The sequence below is a fragment of the Molossus molossus genome, unplaced genomic scaffold, assembly GCF_014108415.1.
Source record: "Molossus molossus isolate mMolMol1 unplaced genomic scaffold, mMolMol1.p scaffold_m16_p_17, whole genome shotgun sequence".
Lineage (NCBI taxonomy): Eukaryota > Metazoa > Chordata > Mammalia > Chiroptera > Molossidae > Molossus > Molossus molossus.
Genome location: NW_023425352.1, coordinates 30,738,332 through 30,756,400, shown reverse-complemented (window position 1 = coordinate 30,756,400; position 18,069 = coordinate 30,738,332). Strand labels below are relative to the sequence as shown.

The window sequence follows — 18,069 nt, the reverse complement described above, 5'->3', positions numbered from 1 at the left end:
GAAGCTGGAGTCAGAGAACATTCATGTTTATAAACTGGGGACAGTATAAGGACCAGATGCTTCATTCTCGACGTCGGCCTCCTCCTCATTCCCACGCCTGGCACTTATTTCCTCTCAGAGCAGAGACATCCTGGAGAGGCCCTCGTGCCACTGGGACGTGCGTGAGGGCCATTTCTGTACTGAGTGGGATTCAGGAAGACACGCTGCTGACATGACTCGAATGAAGAGTGAAAACGCTGTCGTACTTCATTCAGGTGGAGAACCAGACAGACGACCCCTTCCCTTGTACTGACTCTCTGAAGCACAGCGTCAACTTGAGCCACATGGCGGCATGGTGAGTCTACCTAGAGCCTTTCCTAGCAAGGGGGCGAGGAGAGGCAGGGAGGGGAAGGAGAGCAAGACCTGAGGAACACCAGGAGACTTCGGGCTTGCCACTGTCGCTGGCAGGAATGACGGAGGGAGGGAGAGGAGCCGGTAGGAATGTGTATTATTTGACCTAAAGAAACCAACAATGAGGCCATCTAGCTTTGGGTAAACTAATCTAGATTTTTCCATTGATATTTTCCCATTTTCAGGTTTATTTATCTAGGCCTGTGATTTTTTTTTTTTCCCACACCTGAATTTTAAAATGGAAGACTTGTTAAAGGACCAGAAGGAGCAACCTAAATTCAGGATCATACTGCTTAAAACAGGTTGCCTTGTTTCTTTAGAAGTGTTTGTGTATTTCTGTTTGGTGGGGTAAGGAGTATATTTACAATAATTTATTAGTAATAATGGTCTTGTCTTAAAAGGGGAAATCAAAGAGAAATAATCTCACAAGATCCAAAGGAATAATTCTTGAGTGATGACATTTTAGTCACCATTCCTGGTTAAAGAACAATTTGTGGCCCAGGAGAAAATGGAAATCAATCTGGACACCTAAAATTCCACCTGTTCAGTCCTGTCACCCATATCTGGTCCAGAATCACCCTGCACATAGTGCCTGAAATAGTTTTAATACTTATCAAAATTCCATAACCCCATACCCTCTGTAAAGAATAAAAAATGGCCTGAGTACTTAAAAACCAAATTTGAGAAACATTATGTTAAAGACTATAATTTAGCATCCAGTTAATTGAGTTAACGTCCTACTGATACATTTCTCACTTTCTTCTGTGACTCTCCGGAGATGATGACCTGTTTAACATGACAGTGAGATACTCATTCGGTTTGGTGTGACCAGCACTTGTGCAGTGCCAGTAGCACAGTGGATGCTCAATAAATGTTACTGTTCAAGTGAACTGCACTGCATTCAATTTCAGACGGTCTAGTGAAGTCAAAATAAATTCCTTTAAAAATAGTCCTCTATTCCAAGGCACACACCAGTCCACAAAGCTCAGTGTGTTCCAAAGAAACCCAGTTCTCTGCACATAAATAAAAGCTGCAGATGTTCACTCTTTTCGTGTAGATGACATGGCATCCGACCAGAAAGTCTTGGGTAGATGGTAAAATTCTAAGATGCTAATACAGATTACCTGGCCATCTAGAAACTAGCTATAATTAGGGGAGGTGCTGGCGTGGGAGAACATTTCCATCAGACAAAGGGACTCTGTCACTAGCCATATAACTTGCAAAAACAAACATTTTAGCTTAGCTTAAAAAAGAATGACTTAAGAGACTTATAAAAGGTATAGTATCTAGGTAGGAAACACAAAATCCCACTTCGGATGAGAACTGACAGTATCTTGTGGACACAGAATGTTAAAGAATATAATTTAGCAGCCTGGGTTTCCTGTCCTGTGGTGTCAGTGTGATCCTAGAAAAGTGTGAAAAATTGATCTTCACAGGATATATAAAGGGAAAATAACATAGAGGCCCTTACCTATCCTCTTAAATTATTAAAACAGAAAGAATGAAGGGTGAACAATAAAAGAAGAAATTTAGTTTATACACCATTGTGTCAGTGACTTGAAAATAGACAGGAGAGGCTAAAGCCAATTCTGTTGTTTTTATAACTGTAAGACTTTTTCCTTCATTTTTTTTTTTTTTTCCAGATTCCCATCTAGGAGAAAAGGAGAGGGGCTAGAATATTAAAACTAATTTGTGCTTGCAGTTAGCACACTAGCAATGAATATCTGTTTTCGTAGACTACATATATTGTTAAAAGACAGCAAAGGGGATTTTTTTTCTCCCACTCCACTCCTAAATATAACAGTGGTTAGAAAGAGTCAGGAATATTCCACAGCGCCCCCACCTACATTTCTTGTCTTAAAGCACCAGTAGTTCAGAAACAAAGGGCTGCATTTACCCTCATCAAACAATGCTGTTCACGTTTGACCAACCCTTCCTGGACTTGACTGTCTGACAGCAGCTCCTAGAAGGGGTTGTGGGGGAATCTCTGCTACTTTGCTTTCATTCTGTGGGCATAGCTTTCCATTAAAATAAAAGATCCAAAGATATTTGACTTTCTGAAATACCACAAATTACAAACTCCACAGTCATAATTAATATGTTTTAAAGTCTTTCAAAATGGAATAGTGAATATATTTTTATATAAGCCTAAAGTTATCATTTAGGACTAGATTGAAATTGAGATTTAAATAAATATGTTAAAAATGTTGAGGGATATTCAGAATTAAGAACTCATCAAAGTCATAGAACCAAATAGCTTAGGCACATTTTACATTTTATAATTGTTTACACCACTCCATTTTAGAGATTTCTGCCTTTTCTTTTCTTTTTTTAGGTAGAATTAAATCTACCTGCTTACAAATAACAAAGATAATGTACTTTCACAACTACAGTGGCAACAGTAACTTTATCTTTTCATCTTACTTAAAAAATATAAAGCACTTTAAAAACTTAGTTCCTACAAATAATTTTATTATTTTCCACTGGCAAGAACGCTGACACACAACTGATCAGATTTGTCTTTGGATTTAATACTGATGTCAGTGGCTCAGCATCACTTCAACTGCCCAGTCAATTATGATTCTGCCAATCCCAGCAGGAGCAATTATTTCATCATTGGAAAGGAACTTTAAAAAACAGAACAGGGAAGCTTTTTAAAAAGTCATCATAAAGATGCTTGAATATTTTTCAAATTGCATAAGAAGAAACAGGAACCTGTTTCACTTAAAAAGAGTTCAGTCTGATTGCCAGTGACACAACTTCCAGCAGTGGTTTGGCTCGTCACCAAGGGGCACACAGCTGCACTGGACAGACGGGGTGACTTCTTTTTCTGCCATACATAACAATGCTAAGTGGCATAAGAGTGCATACTGCCAAAAGTATTGTTACTATTTTTAAAATATGTGGTTGAATAGGAAAGCTTTAAATAGAATTCATACTTTCAAAATAACATTTTAATGAAACTCACTCTTGTACCATCAGAAAATAGAGCATTTTTGGGAGAAAACATTTAAGTTTTAAAGAGTCAGCTCAGTGAAACTGACACGACAACCTTCTTTTTGGAGATTGTGTATAACTGAACGGAAACCTGGAAAATGTTGCAGACTAAATGCATTGGGAATTTTGTTGTTGTTGGTTTTATTGTTGTGGTGTTACTATTTCCACTCACCAGCTCGAAGGGGTCGTGGAACTCCCCCAACAAAGATAGTTTTTCTGGGGTCCAAAGGCTGAGAACCATCCATTACAAAGTCACTGTCACTTAGGTTCCATGGTCGAATTTGCACCTGAAAAAAAGTTGTTTACTTGGTCCTTACTTCATTTCCATCAACCCCAAATGAGAATAAGGTGACTAAAGACAAACCCACTGATTTGTGCATTTTACAACATACACAACCCAAACAAAAAGCCAGTTATTACTTAATGTTATCTGCATTAAGTGCCTTTCAATAAAACTCTTGGGAAATCTACTTATAGGTACTATTCTCAACACTCGAGACATATACCATGAAAGCTTCAGAAACCACCTGTGGCTTAAAAAAAGCAGTCTTTCAGAGACAGAATCTGGCCTTTGAATCAGATCCGTTTTAGCACATGACTGACTGTTTATAACCTGTCACAGTACAACATTTGGCTTTTTTAAAAGTTTATGTAAAGGAAGGGACCAGAAACATTAGAAATATTTTCTAAAAATTATCTGTGTGTCTGGCTTTTAAATTCTTATTACCCCCTAAAATTAAAACATTGATCTTTCAGCAATATGATTTAACATAGATTAACACTCATCAAGTTAGCACGGAATTACCAGCGATATCAATAGTGAGGCACACAGAGTTATCTACTTTTGTGTTATCTGATTTTTCTAAACAAGTCTGGTTAAATAAAGGCAAGCCTAGAAACTGAAGTAAATTTTCAAAAAGCAGAAAAAGAAATCTTTATGACATATTTCTTTCTATTTGTTATATCTCTTTTTTTTTTTTTTTTTAATCCTCACCCGAGGATATTTTTCCATTTTTTTGTACAGATAGAGTGGGAGGGAGAGAGAGGAAGGGAGAGAGAGAGAAACATCGACGTGAAGGGACACATCGAGTGGCTGCCACCCGCACGACCAACCAGGGCCGGGGACAAACTGCAACCGAAGTACGTGCCCTTAGCGGGAACCGAACCCGGGTCTCTCCGGACCGCAGGCCGACGCTCTAACCGCTGAGCCAAACTGGCCAGGGCTATTTGTTATATCTCTTGAATGGGAATTTGACTTCCTGTCCATAGCTTGTACTGCTTTATCATACAATTAAAAAATCAGGTATTTCATCAGAATCTGAACATTAAAATATATTCCTTTTGCCCAGCCGGTATGGCCCAGTGGTTGAGCGTTGTCCCATGCACCAAGAAGTTGCCAGTTTGATTCCTGGTCAGGGCACATGTCCAGATTATAAGCCAAATCCCCAGTGGGGGGCATGCAGGAGGCAACCAATCGATGTTCTCTCTCATCGATGTTACTATCTCTCTCTCCCTCTCCTTTCCTCTCTCTCTAAAATCAAAAAGGAAAAAAAAAATATATTAAATAAACAAATAATAAAATAAAATATATTCCTTTCAATTCATAACTGAATTATCAAAGAAAAGCTTAAAACAAAACTATAGCACGGCCAGTGTGGTTCAGTGGACTGAGCATAGTCCCATGGACTGAGAGGTCCCGGTTTGATTCATGGTCAGGGCACACGCCCGGGTTTTGGGTTTGATCCTCCATGGGGGTGTACAGAAGGCAGCCAATGGATGTATCTCTCTCACATCGATGTTTTTATCTCTCTCCTTTCCTTTCTAATTTTTTTTTTCCTTTATTGATTTTAGAGAGAGAGGAAAGGAAAGGGAGAGATAGAAACATCGATGACAGAAAACATCAAATGGCCGCCTCCTGCATGCCCCCCACTGGGGATCGGGCCCACAACCTGGGCATGTGCCCTGACCAGGAATCGAACCTGCAACCTCTTGGTGCATGGGTCGATTCTCAACCACTGAGCCACACCGGCTGGGCTCTTCCTCTCTCTCTAAAATAAAAACAAAACCACAAAAAAATCCTCCCATACTGAAAGGCACATTTCGGTACTGCCTGAAAAAGATCCAGTCACATGTGTTCCAGGAAGTGGGCTAGGTGTAGAATTGGAGGAACTGGTGTCTGTCCTTAAGATCTTAATTTTGCCTCTCCTTTCCCTTCGTGGACTAGGCTAGGAAACAAAACAGATAAATTTTCATTTCCTTCATATCAACAAAATTCTTCATTTCCCTGTTGCTCAACTGTCAACAGTTAATGCAAGGAAACACATAAGAAAATTTCTTATGTGGCTTGGCTTATATCTAGGAGTACTCCCATTTGAAAGGTAGTAAATCTGCCAATTACACTTTCAAAACACTTTGAATGTCAACTCTAAAAATGGCATTGCTTAGAAACAGTCTACACATTCCTTATGATTGCTACAAAATTCACCCCCACGGAACTTTTTGCCTTTTGTGACACTGCTCCCTTCCCTACTTAGCCAGAACCCATAAAATCTCCATTTTTTCCTAGATCCTGAAAACTTGGATCTGTTTGCAGTTCTGTAAACATTCAGGCTTTGGCTCCACCTATATCGCATGGGGGGAAAAGATCCAGTTCTTCCTTGTAAATTTCGCCTGTTTGACTAAACTGTCATTCCCTTGACAAATATTTACCACAAAAGCAGATTCACCAATACCGTAAGACATCACGTTTAAATGCCTTCTTTCAGGGGATCAGTTCATAAGGTATATAAATGTCTAATCACTATGTGTACACCTAAAAATAATATAATACTGTGTGTCAATTGTAATTGAAAAATAAATTTAAAAATAATAAAAAGGAAGCAAAAAATGCTTTCATAATCACCCATTATTAATTTTTAATTAAAAACACAATTTTCAGGCACTGTAATGACAAGAATTTTAATGTCTCTAATAAAAACGCATAGAATGTATCTTTTCCTACTCATAGCCCTCTCTTTAGTCTTATCCTTAATAAAGTAAGGGCAGCTTCAGGACCTGGTAATTCCAATCACTTGATGATAATTGAGTTTGATCCTGGATCGCTTTGCTGCACAAATGAAAACAAGTCCTGTGTAGTATCCATACTGTTCTGGTTTCATTTAATCAGATAATAGAAAATGCAGTCTTCTGTAACAGCTGTAGGTTACTGCTGCTCAAAGGAACTCTACAGATCTCAAACTTCCTGCGGAGAGCTTCATTACTGCCCACCCCTACCCCCACTTCATTACATCACACACAACCCACTCCGTTACCCTATTCTTGGCATTACAGATTAGGTAAAAATACAGGAAGAGGTCTCCGGAGACAGTAATAATTAACCTTATTCATAAAACCCACATTTCCCAGTTGCCACCAGAAAACAGCTCCTCAGAGCTCCCACCACTACAGAATCTGAGAAATGTCCCTCCAGGCCAACTTCAGCATACTTTACACGCTAAGCAAAAAGTAATGTGTGGTCCTGTTTGCATGGAGACATTCCATTCACATTTTGGTCTCTCTCCAAAGTATAAGCAAGTCAGGTTCTCCATTTTCTAAGGTTTATTCTCAGGGCCTGACAGCTATATTCTATCTTCCTGACTTACTCTTTGAGTATATTTTCTGGTCCTTTAATATATTTTCCACAAACACATATGTTTCTCTACTTTTTATTTTATTTTATTTATTTATTTAAATCCTCACCCGAGGACATTTTTCCATTTTTTGTTCAGATAGAGCGGGAGGGAGAGAGAGGAAGAGAGAGAGAGAGAGAAACATCGATGTGAAGGGACACATCGAGTGGTTGCCACCCGCACGACCAACCAGGGCCGGGGACAAACTGCAACCGAGGTACGTGTCCTTAGCGAGCGGGAACCGAACCCGGGTCTCTCTGTACCGCAGGCCGACGCTCCAACCGCTGAGCCAAACCGGCCAGGGCTGTTTCTCTACTTTTTAAATACCATACTTTATAAGTCGACACACGCACACGCGTCGTTTCAACCATTTTGTAGAAAGGGGTAGAACATAAATAAAAGAACAACTTTCTGATTATCTGTGTTTCTTTAATAATTAGTTTTGAGAATGGATGAAATTAGTACTGTGTCCTAATTCAATATAAATTTACATATACGGGGTGTGTGTGTGTGCGTGTGCGTGTGTCAACTCTTCCAGTATGTTGTCAAATAGGCTACTGTAGGTTATACTCTCGGCAGGAAAAGCCAACATTCATAGGACAAATATAGGGATGTCACCAGAAACAGTGAAGATTCTGGTGAATGAGCCTGACACTGATTCCAAGAGCGATTCTCCTTCCTGGAGAAACGTGACCACATTTGCTTATAAAGGGAGCTGGAGGAGGAGGCACCACCCACCCACCAGCTCTTCAGCCGTGCCCTGTCCTTCCAGCAGGGGTTACACCAACCAAATGTCTGCAGGGCCAGGCAGGTAGCATAAATGTGTCAAGCCACCAGGACAATAGCAGGCAGGCAATGACACACTGGATAAATCACTGCTTTTAAAGAAAGCAGACACTTCCCAGCTCCAGCAAGTAGATATCGTTAGCGAATGTGCTGTCAGACTTTCCCATTTTTCGAGAGTAGCTAGATTTTTATGTGAAACTTCAAGATTTTAAAATGTTGGGAACTAATTTATATGTTCAAATCACTGTACAGACTAAATAACACTATCTACAGGCCAGGCTTTCCTGTGGGCCCGCCTGTGATCTCTGGCTAGAAAGGTACCGTGACTACATGGCTCACAGTGGAATGTCGTGTTCCACATGCACTTCTGAGAGAAAACACAAAATGGCTTTCCTTTTGTTTCTTTTTAAAGCATGTAATCCTACTGAAGCTCTGGTTAGGACCATGAAACCTACTTCTGGCTGAATTACTTGTCTTCTAAATTCTAATCTCCCGAATTAATAGTCTGCTTTGTATAACTTCTTATCTCCAAAGGCAAATCCTTTTAAGGATAAAGTAAAAACCAAACATAAAGCTTGGCTGTGTAAATTATCAATTTATACCACATAAGTGACTTTAACAGTATTCAGGAAATCCTAAAGAATAGAACACTGGTAATATCAATAGTTAGTACTGAAAACACTAGTTTTCCTGATTTCAAGGTTTCCCAAAGTGTGTTCTGTGAAGTGTAGGTCCCTAGGGTTGTTTGCCAGACAAGCAGAGTTTGGGAAAAGTTATAAACTATCTCTTTCTTCTTGGAGTTTCACAGCACATATTAGTATATATTAATAAAAGGTTCTAAGAAGTTCTACAGGAAAGAGATCTGTTCAAATGTTTAACCCAGTGTTTCCAAAATCCCTTCTATAGAATCTATCTTCTGCATTACACCTATTAATATCCACACTTTGATGTATCAAACTATGGAGTAAGGTTGAACTAACTGAACAAAATGTAGAAACTTCAATCCAATCCAGGACTTTTCCTCATTTATTTCCTGCTATTGTTCCAAAAATCTTGCTTCAATAGAAATGAACATTAAATGGTTGAGTATAGTAAATTTAAATAATAGATACTTGTTCAAAGAATTGAAAGTTTTCTGACTAAACTGCACAAAAACAGATGTTACTAAATCATTTTGACTATTTGTTTTTTATCAATAAAGAATGAAACATCTAATTGTAGTTGTATATAGAAACTAAAGTTTCATCTTAGTTAAAACTAAAAGTCATTATTATTAGGGGTAAGATTAGGACAGGTTCTAGAGAAAAAAAATAAGATATGCAATATGAATCACTTATTTTCACAGGAAGCTATAACATAATTCCCTAAAAAGTCTCTGTGTTATAATTAAATATAAAATGCATTTTACTGTATCTTTAATAACAGAATACAAGAAAACACAGTTTTAGTAAGAATAGTTTTTATTTTTTTAATCCTCACCCAAGGATATTTTTATTGATTGGTGTTTTAGAGAGATAGAGAAAAGCATTGATGTGAGAGAGAAACATTGATCGGTTGCCTCCCATCAAACCCACAACCTAGCTATATGCCCTCAACCTTTTTGGTGTGTGGGACAGTGTTCCAACCAACTGAGCCACCCAGCCAGGACAGTAAGAATATGACTAAGCCTCCCTATAGCTCTAGAATTCTCTCAGATTAAACCACTATTTAGAATTCAGATATTCATCTATCAATAAATAATGTTATCTTGAGCTCATTTTGAACATCTCACTCTGTATTTTATCCTTGTCTGGTCGTCTCCTTAGACTATAAACAGCAGTCACGTGAAGGTCCTGCATAGTGCCTCCTTTTCACCTATTCAGCTCAAGGCCTCTCCAAAAAGCAACCAGACTGTTCAGAGTCCACAGTGCAATCTGGTGACCAGCTCAGGAAACTACCTGACCAAAAACAACCTCACTGTCATTTGTTGTTTCCCATAAATTTCCCATAAAACACAGGGCTAAGACCCCCACCTCCAGCCCCAAATTTCCTTTTTCCTCTTTTCAAAACCCTTCAAACTCCTACTCCGGCTCTTCAGGAAAAAGTCTCCATTTTTCTCTCCTAATCCTTTCAATCTACATGAGTCAGAAAAACAACATTGCAGAACTATCAGGATTGCTCTCCCCAGCAAGCTGCAGCATCCCGGCTCTTCTGACAACCAGGATGAGTCAGCTAAACCTAGGTCTGACATACAGCTGCAACAGCTCAGCTCTAATGGTAATGAACTCAGACCCACTCCAGTTGTCAGCAGTTCTATTTTAAGCACCATAGACCTCACAGAATGACTGGAGTGCTCCACAGTATCATAAATAAACTAGTTTGTGGTTTGTGAGACATCTCTCTCTTCTATGGTAGAAGGGGTCGTTTTATTATAACTGACCACCAAAACTAACAGCCACAACAGCAATAATTGTGGTTTGGACTCTTCAAAGTACATTCACATTTGGCATCTCATTTCAACCTAATTTGTACCACATAGCTCCCTAACAAAAAGGTCAGCCAATTTCCAGGAGTTTAGATGCTACCTGTTATTCTCAAGTGCTGCCCTGCAATCAATGGGGAGGAAGAGAGGCCTTCCTCATATCTTCTGGGGGATGTGGCCAGAAAAACCCAAGAGCTGATCAGAGCCATTGGTCTTGATAAGACTTATGTACCTGGGCAGCTCTGGGGCCTCCAGTCAGAACTCCATTGGGCCTTAAACCAAAAAGCTGTAAGTCTCACGCTCAGACTATTCCTCCCATTCCTTAGGTAATACAGTCACGCATTGCTTAACAACAGGGATATGTTCTGAGAAATGTGTTGTTAGGTGATTTTGTCATTGTGTGAAAATCATAGAGTACAGTTACACAAACCTATATGGTACAGCTTCCTACTGTAATTGTATGTGCTATAATTTTTATGTGACTGGCAGCACAGTAGTTTTTTTACCCCAGCATCTCCACGAGTATGTGAGTAATGCATTGTGCTATGACGTTACAAGGGCTACGACATCGTTAAGGGATATGAACTCTCAGCTCCATGATAATCTCATGGGATTGCTGTTGTACATGTAATCTGTTGTCGACCAAAACATTATTATGTGGTGCATAACTGGAGATCACAGGCCCCATAGAGCCTCGTCAAAGCCCGGATTCTTCTGAGACAGGGAGCCAGCAGTAACCCTGGGAAAGTCTCTCATGCCCTTCCAGAATGCCCCTGGCCTACCATAGTGGTCAGAAACAGTCCAAGAACAGAAAGAAAACCCCTGCCATCTGCACCAAGCTGCACAAGCTGCACAACCTGCCTGCTGCATGGGAACCACAAGCTTACAGCCCCTTCTAGGACCTTGTTACTGTTGAACAATTCAAACAGCACCCTTTATACTGTTTCATAAGGGTGCCCAATATAAAAATAGAGCCTGCATAAACTGTGCCCCCAAAATGGCTATGCATAGCCTTGCTTTATGCTTGACTTAATAAATCCATTATTAATTCAATGCTGTCATTAATAACTATACTTATAAATCGGAAGATTCAAGGGAACACCATTCCTCTAAAGGCTTTCCTGACTCCTTCAGGAACATTTGACCACTTTGCCCTTTGAGCCCCTGCCCCTGCCTTCCCCAGCCCAACTATTCCCTATAAAACTTGTATCAATGCACCTGTGACTTCTTCACTTCCTGTTCACCTATCTATATCCCTCCATTGGCCTCTAGCATCCTCTAAGGCGAAGACCATATCTCTGCATGCGTCCCAATTGCTCGGCCTAATGCCCGACTCTTAGTGACTCAATCAGAAAGTGTAAGCATGACAGATGAGTCCCTTTTGAAAAGAAGAAGAAACTAAAACTTTGGAGCACCTACACCGCACTCTTGTGCCAGGCATTTTACACACACGGTCACGCTTAACCTCACTATAATCCTTATGCTGTAAAAATTACACCTACTTTGGAGATGAGAAAATGAAGGATCAGAAGAGTAAAGTCAACTCAGGACTGAAACCCATGTTTATCTGACCCAAGCCTATGCACAGTGCACCTGTCCCTTTGCAATGATGTCGTGTGCCTGCGAGGCCCCCTGTCTTCCAGCCATGCTTGCCGACAGTCTCCTGGACAAGTCAAAGTGCATTTTTATTCGTGAGGGATTAACCTCTCTCTTCTTTCCAAACTCTTCTGCCCCTTTTCAATGCATTAAAGAAGTAACCGATAGATTCTTCTTACACCTAACAATCCTAGCAACTAGAAAAGCTCAAGAAGATGACTTAGTGATGCAACTGGCACTGGATTCAGCTATTTTAACTTCCAGGTTCCAGCCTCAAGCATTCGTGCTCTGCAGTCATACGATTTTGTCCAATATGTATTTTCAGCTCCATGAAATGAGGACAAGGATGTTGTTACTGGCACGCTGATCACTAAAACTCCTGAGAGGAATGTACACATAAAAGTTCAAGTTACCTAAGTTTTTCCTGGGAAGAAGCCTATTCTTTGAGTGAGCTTCATGGAATACTAATTCTATCGAAATCTTCACTAGTATAATTCAAAGCCAGGTATATAATATGCTGGATTAAACAACATTACACAAAATCACTTACTGTAAGGCTTGTGAGAAATATAATATATCAACATTTCCCAAATGTTTTTGGCTATCAATTTTTTTTAAAATAATTTTTCTTTATTGATTTTAGAGAGAGAGGAAGGGAGAGGAAAAGAGTTAGAAACATCGATGAAAGAGAACATCGATTGGCTGCCTCTTGCATGCCCCCTACTGGGGATTGGGCCCACAACCTGGGCATGTGCCCTGACTGGGACTCAAACTGGCAACCTCTTTGGTGCATGGGTCGACGCTCAACCACTGAACCACACCAGTCGGGCAGCTATCAAACTTTAAATTAAAGGAGAAGATATAAAATGCACAAAGTCAGTGCTGAATAAATGACATTATTATGAGCAAACCTTTTTGTCAATGTTTCTCTCAAGAGACCAGTTTTTGACAGGACAAGTGTTCTTCAGAACACACCTGGGAAAACAATGAGTAGGTCCCTTAGGGGATGGACTGGCTGTTTTGTCCATGAGACACTATTTAGTACACTGGAACGGTAGCACCTTTTAGACCTCCCTAAGAAGGAATACCAGCTTCCAAAGACTCAAGCACTGAGAAAATCAGAGATTCAGGGGGGAAAAAATAGAATTTATTATGAAGAGGGGTACTGCTCTCATTTTAGAGGAAGAATCATTCTTTGGAGAAATTCTTATGATAGAAGGTACTCAAACTACAAATTTAGACTGAGGAGTCAAGGAATAAAATAAATAAATAAATAAATAAATAAATAAGATCAGAACTGCTAAAGGTTTCCAAGGTGGGCTATAATAAAACCAGATTTGTTTGAGCCAAGATAAAATTATAGTTGTTTTCTTAGAAGGGAGTAGATGGAAAATGAAAGAGTTGAACAAATATACCACAAACGCAAGGACTGCGGCCATCAGTCAAGGTGCCCTATAACTTAGCCCCTATCTACTTTTCCCAATTTAATTTTCCACTACTCCCTTTCATACATTTGTGCCCCATCTAACCAGTCTAAATATTCTCCATTCATACCACAAAATTTCTCAGTTGTTTTCATACCATTGTCTTTCTCGAAAATGTCTATTTACCTACACCTCCATACCTCTCCTGGCCAATCTCCAAACTCTCTTAATCCTTCAAGGCCTAGTTCAAATGGCACTTCATGCAAGAAGCTTTCTTTTATCACTCTAGGTATATATAAACTCCAAAGTACTTAATGTATATCTTATCTTCATTGGATTTCTTTTTTTTTTTTATCCTCACCTGAGGACATTTTTCCTTTTTTTTTTTGTTCAGATAGAGTGGGAGGGAGAGAGAGGAAGAGAAAGAGAGAGAGAAACATCGACATGAAAGGGACACATTGAGTGGCTGCCACCCGCACAACCCAACCAGGGCCGGGGACAAACTGCAACCAAGGTATGCGCCCTTAGCAGGAACCGAACCCAGGTCTCTCCAAACTGCAGGTCGACGCTCTAACCGCTGAGCAAAACTGGCCAGGGCTTCATAAGATTTCTTTTCCTTAATTTGACAAATATTTAAGAACTTTTGTGTGCCAGGCTCTATATAACTGTGTATTCATTTTCATTCATTCATTCATTCATTCATTCATTGTTAATCCTCACCCAAGGATTTTTTCCTATTGATTTTTAGAGAGAGTAGAAGGGAGGATGGGGTGGGGGGGGGCAGCAAGAGAAACACTGATGTGAGAGAGACATATTGATTGGTTGCCTTCTGAGTGTGCCCTGACTGGGGCCGGGGACTGAACCTGCAACCTAAGCATGTGCCCTTGATCAAAAATCAAACCTGAAACCCTTCGGTGTGTGGGCCAACACTTTAACCACTGAGCAACACCAGCCAGAGCTCAATAAGTGTGTATTTAAATACTTGTTTTATCTACTCATTATACTAGTAACTTTTAGACACAGGATTTTATGCCTGATTCAGAATAAATTCTGATTCATAGTAATCAATATGAATGCCTTGCCCACAGTACACACTGAAAGGTGGTTGAAGGAAGGAGGGCAAACGTTTTTTAAAAATGGCTGTATGTGGGCTGGAGACAGCTATCACAGCAGGCACACTTGGCTATAGATGGCTTTGAGAAAGAGATGGCATTTGATAGGGGTCTTAAAATAAGGAAAGAAATTAGAAATTAAGACGGGAAGAGAAATATTTCAGTTAATTGAATATGAAGTTCAGAAGGAAAGCAGAAAAGGTAACATTGGAAAAAATTTGAAGTCAGACTGGGAAGGTACTAAATCCCAGGCAAAAGGATCTGGACAACTTTTGTAACTAAATAGGAGTTATTAAAAGTGCTACACATCTCGCCTTGGCCGGTTGGCTCAGTGGTTAGAGAGTTGGCCGGCAGACCAGAGAGGCCCAGGTTCAGTTCCTGCTAAGGGCACATACCTCAGCTGCAGTTTGTCCCTGGCCCTGGTTGGCTGTGCAGGTGGCAGCCACTAGATGTGTCCCTTTCACGCCGATGTTTCTCTCTCTTCCTCTCACTCTATCTAAAGATAAATGCAAAAATGACCTTGGGTGAGGATAAAAAAAAAAAAGTGCTAGATATCTCATTAATATATAAATGGGGGCAAGAGAGATCAGACTGATAAACAGATTGGACAAAATTAGAAATTAAATCAGCCTCCATTTCCAGCTTCCTTGCTCCCAACATTTTTTTCAACTTTTTTTTTTTAAGAAAAAAACTTTTAAAATAATTTTTCTTTATTGATTTTAGAGAGAGAGGAAGTGAGAAGGAGAGAGAGAGAGATACTGATGAGAGAGAACATCAACTGGCCGCCTCCTGCATGCCCTCCACTGGGAGTCAGGCCGACAACCTGGGCATGTGCCCTGACCAGGAGTTGAACCGGTGACCTTTTGGTGCGTAAGTTCTATGCTCAACCACTGAGCCACACCAGCCAGGCTCAATTTTTGTTTTCAAGTTTTAAGTGGATAACCATGCTAACTAAGCAATAACCTAAAGAACTGACTTCATACTTTAGTCTGGTAAAACACTTTTTAAAAACAGGGGTGGGCCCTGGCCAGTTTGGCTCAGCAGTTAGAACATCAGCCCGCAGACCAATGAGTCATGGATTTAATTCTAGTCAAGGGCCCATACCTTGGTTATGGTTGGTCCCTGGCCCTGGTTGGGTCATGTGGGGGGCAACCAATTGATGTGTCTTTCTCACACTGATGTTTCTCTCTCCCTCCCTCCCACTCCATCTGATGATTAATGGAAAAGTGTCTTCGGGCGAGGATAAAAAAAATAATAAAATAAAAGCGGGTGGGCAAAAGTAGCTTTACAGTTGTATGACTCAGAATTCATTCTTGTATTATTATTTATTTAATTATTATATTATTTATTTGTATTATCTGTCTTATTAGTGTTGTTATTATTTTGTATTCTTACTTACGATTTACCTTTAGGCAATGATGGTTGGTAATTTAACCTTTTGCCCACCCCAATATATAGCAAATCAATTTGTCATATTTCAGGATATTTATAAATTGTGATTGTGCTATAAATGTTAAGGAGTAGGAAGCAGGAAACTTCTCTGATACTCCTTTCAAGGTGTTTGTTTACTATTCCACATCTCTGGCCAAAGGGTACTAGAAGGTAAAAACCATAACTATCTCCTTCCTTACCTCCTTTTCAAGGTTATTCTTTTTCAGCTCCTTTCTCTGTTAAACCCTCCTAGGTTTCCTGCTCTATCACATCGCTGTCTTGAACTTTCAGGTTCAGGCTACTGATACATTAAAAAGAGAAACCTCAAAAGAGGGACCACTGTCACAATGTCCAGCCACTTCCCTGGAGGCCTGGACAAGGACAGAGCTAGCCTCTGGGGTGCCTGGGACATCTGAGCTATGGAACTCTCTTGCTGGAGGCAGGGAGAAATCATAAATCTAGAAGTTTTGTATTAGCTCCTGGTCTTGCCAATTTGTCCACCCATTCTTTGGGACTGAGTCAATTAATCAGGCCACAAACACAGTTTCTTCTGCCATCTTTCAGGATCAGATTTGTACATAGAAGAGTCTGTGTGGAGCCATTTACTGAAAGGTAGTCACAGACCAAAAATGTCTCCCTAATACTATCTGAAATCCATTCATTAGGGATTTGTTTGAGTTAAAAACAAACATGATCCTAGAAAGTTTAAGTCAGAGGGAGCCTTGCTATCAGGTGCTGTGCTAGGAAAAGAATCTGATTAACCTAAACCACACAAAGGAACAGGGTTTGATGCAGGGGGTGGGCTGGGGAGGAAGACAGGGGTAAGGATGAAGGATAGAAAAATCTGTGAGGTCATTTGGGAACATGGTATATTTCCAAGGAGAAACCAGGGAGGACTGGAGAGAACCAAACAATAGAATGAGGGCACTGGGATATTGAAAGGTAGCCAAGCTAAGAAGTAGAAAAAGTGAGAGAGAGCCATAGCTCAGAGAGTTTGGTGAATGAGCTCCAAATGCTGACTTTACTTTGAGCTACTGCCAAGGTCCTCATTTACTCCCAAAGGCTCAACCCAGCTCTCACTTTCTGTGGGAGCATCCAAAGTGAGGTGGAATGTACCGAAACCTGGTAGGTAAGTGTGGCCAAATGAGGCTGGGAGTGAGACATGGAGAGCTGAAGCACAGGAAGAGAAGGTTTGAAATGGAGCCAAAAGAGTTGGAACCCAAAATGGGACCCAGTTCATTAGAATTACAGGTGTTTGGGGACTTTTATGTTTCCCAGACTAAATTTTATTCAAATTGTTTATGCTGGAAATTCTGAGTATGCTTGGGTCAAAGAAATATGTGATCGGCAGCCACCATTCAGAATTCACTGAGCTCCAATAAAACTGCTTCACTTGAGCTCAGAAAATGAAAACTGTAATAAGGCAAAAATTTGTAGAAACACAAACAATGAAAGTTAGTTTCTCCATAAACATTTCCAAAACATAATTACACGAATTATTTTCAAAAGTCCTTCAAGCCAAAGGTAATACATGAGTTTGGAGTGAAAACGCTCAATAGTAATGGCGTTGCCTCCACACCACCTCCATCTGCAACCACTGCTGCTCATTCCCCTCTCAAGAGATGCCCAGTCCTGGTGAGGCTTGGCCCGACCAGGGATACGGTCCTCCTCCTCCCACAGAGCCAGTGGCGAGCCTTCCAAGGTAAGCAAGACCCATCTGCTCATCTGTAGTCTCCTCCCCTCAATTCAGCTGCTGCTTAATCTGCTATGGGCATGACTATCTCGGTGTGTACCTCTACCTTTCTGCCTTTGTATATGTATAACTGTTTCTAATGCCCTCCTGGAGTGTATGCCCAATCCCACCTTAACCCTTCCTAGTTCATTCCCATTCCCCTTCTGCTAATGTGCTAGCGGCAGAGGCTCTCTGGAGGTTGACCATTTACCTGTCAGACATCTGACCCTAACATATTGGGTTCAGTCTTTCTAATCTCATACTCCTCCACTGAGATTTAGAGACTTTTTTCAGCTGTTATTTTTCACTCAGATGTAACCCTGCACACTCCCATGGGTAGTCAGTCCCCGTGTCTCCCTCATAGCACACAGCCTCTCCACACTGCTTAAATGAAAGCCGAAGTTAACAAAGGTTCCCTGCTCTTTTTCCCCATGTACTGTTTCCTACTGTTGTCCCTGCCTGTATGCCACCC

General features: G+C 40.4%; 1 protein-coding gene across 4 annotated transcripts in view; it reads right to left on the bottom strand.

Moving 5' to 3' along the window:
- CPEB3 (cytoplasmic polyadenylation element binding protein 3) overlaps positions 1-18,069 on the bottom strand; it is a 200,246-nt gene that overhangs the window by 35,703 nt on the left and 146,474 nt on the right. For all 4 annotated transcript variants that reach the window (XM_036265384.1, XM_036265381.1, XM_036265383.1 and 1 more), the window contains one exon: positions 3,560-3,674. In XM_036265384.1, the coding sequence (XP_036121277.1) occupies positions 3,560-3,674 (115 nt within the window). The remainder of the gene's footprint in view (positions 1-3,559; positions 3,675-18,069) is intronic.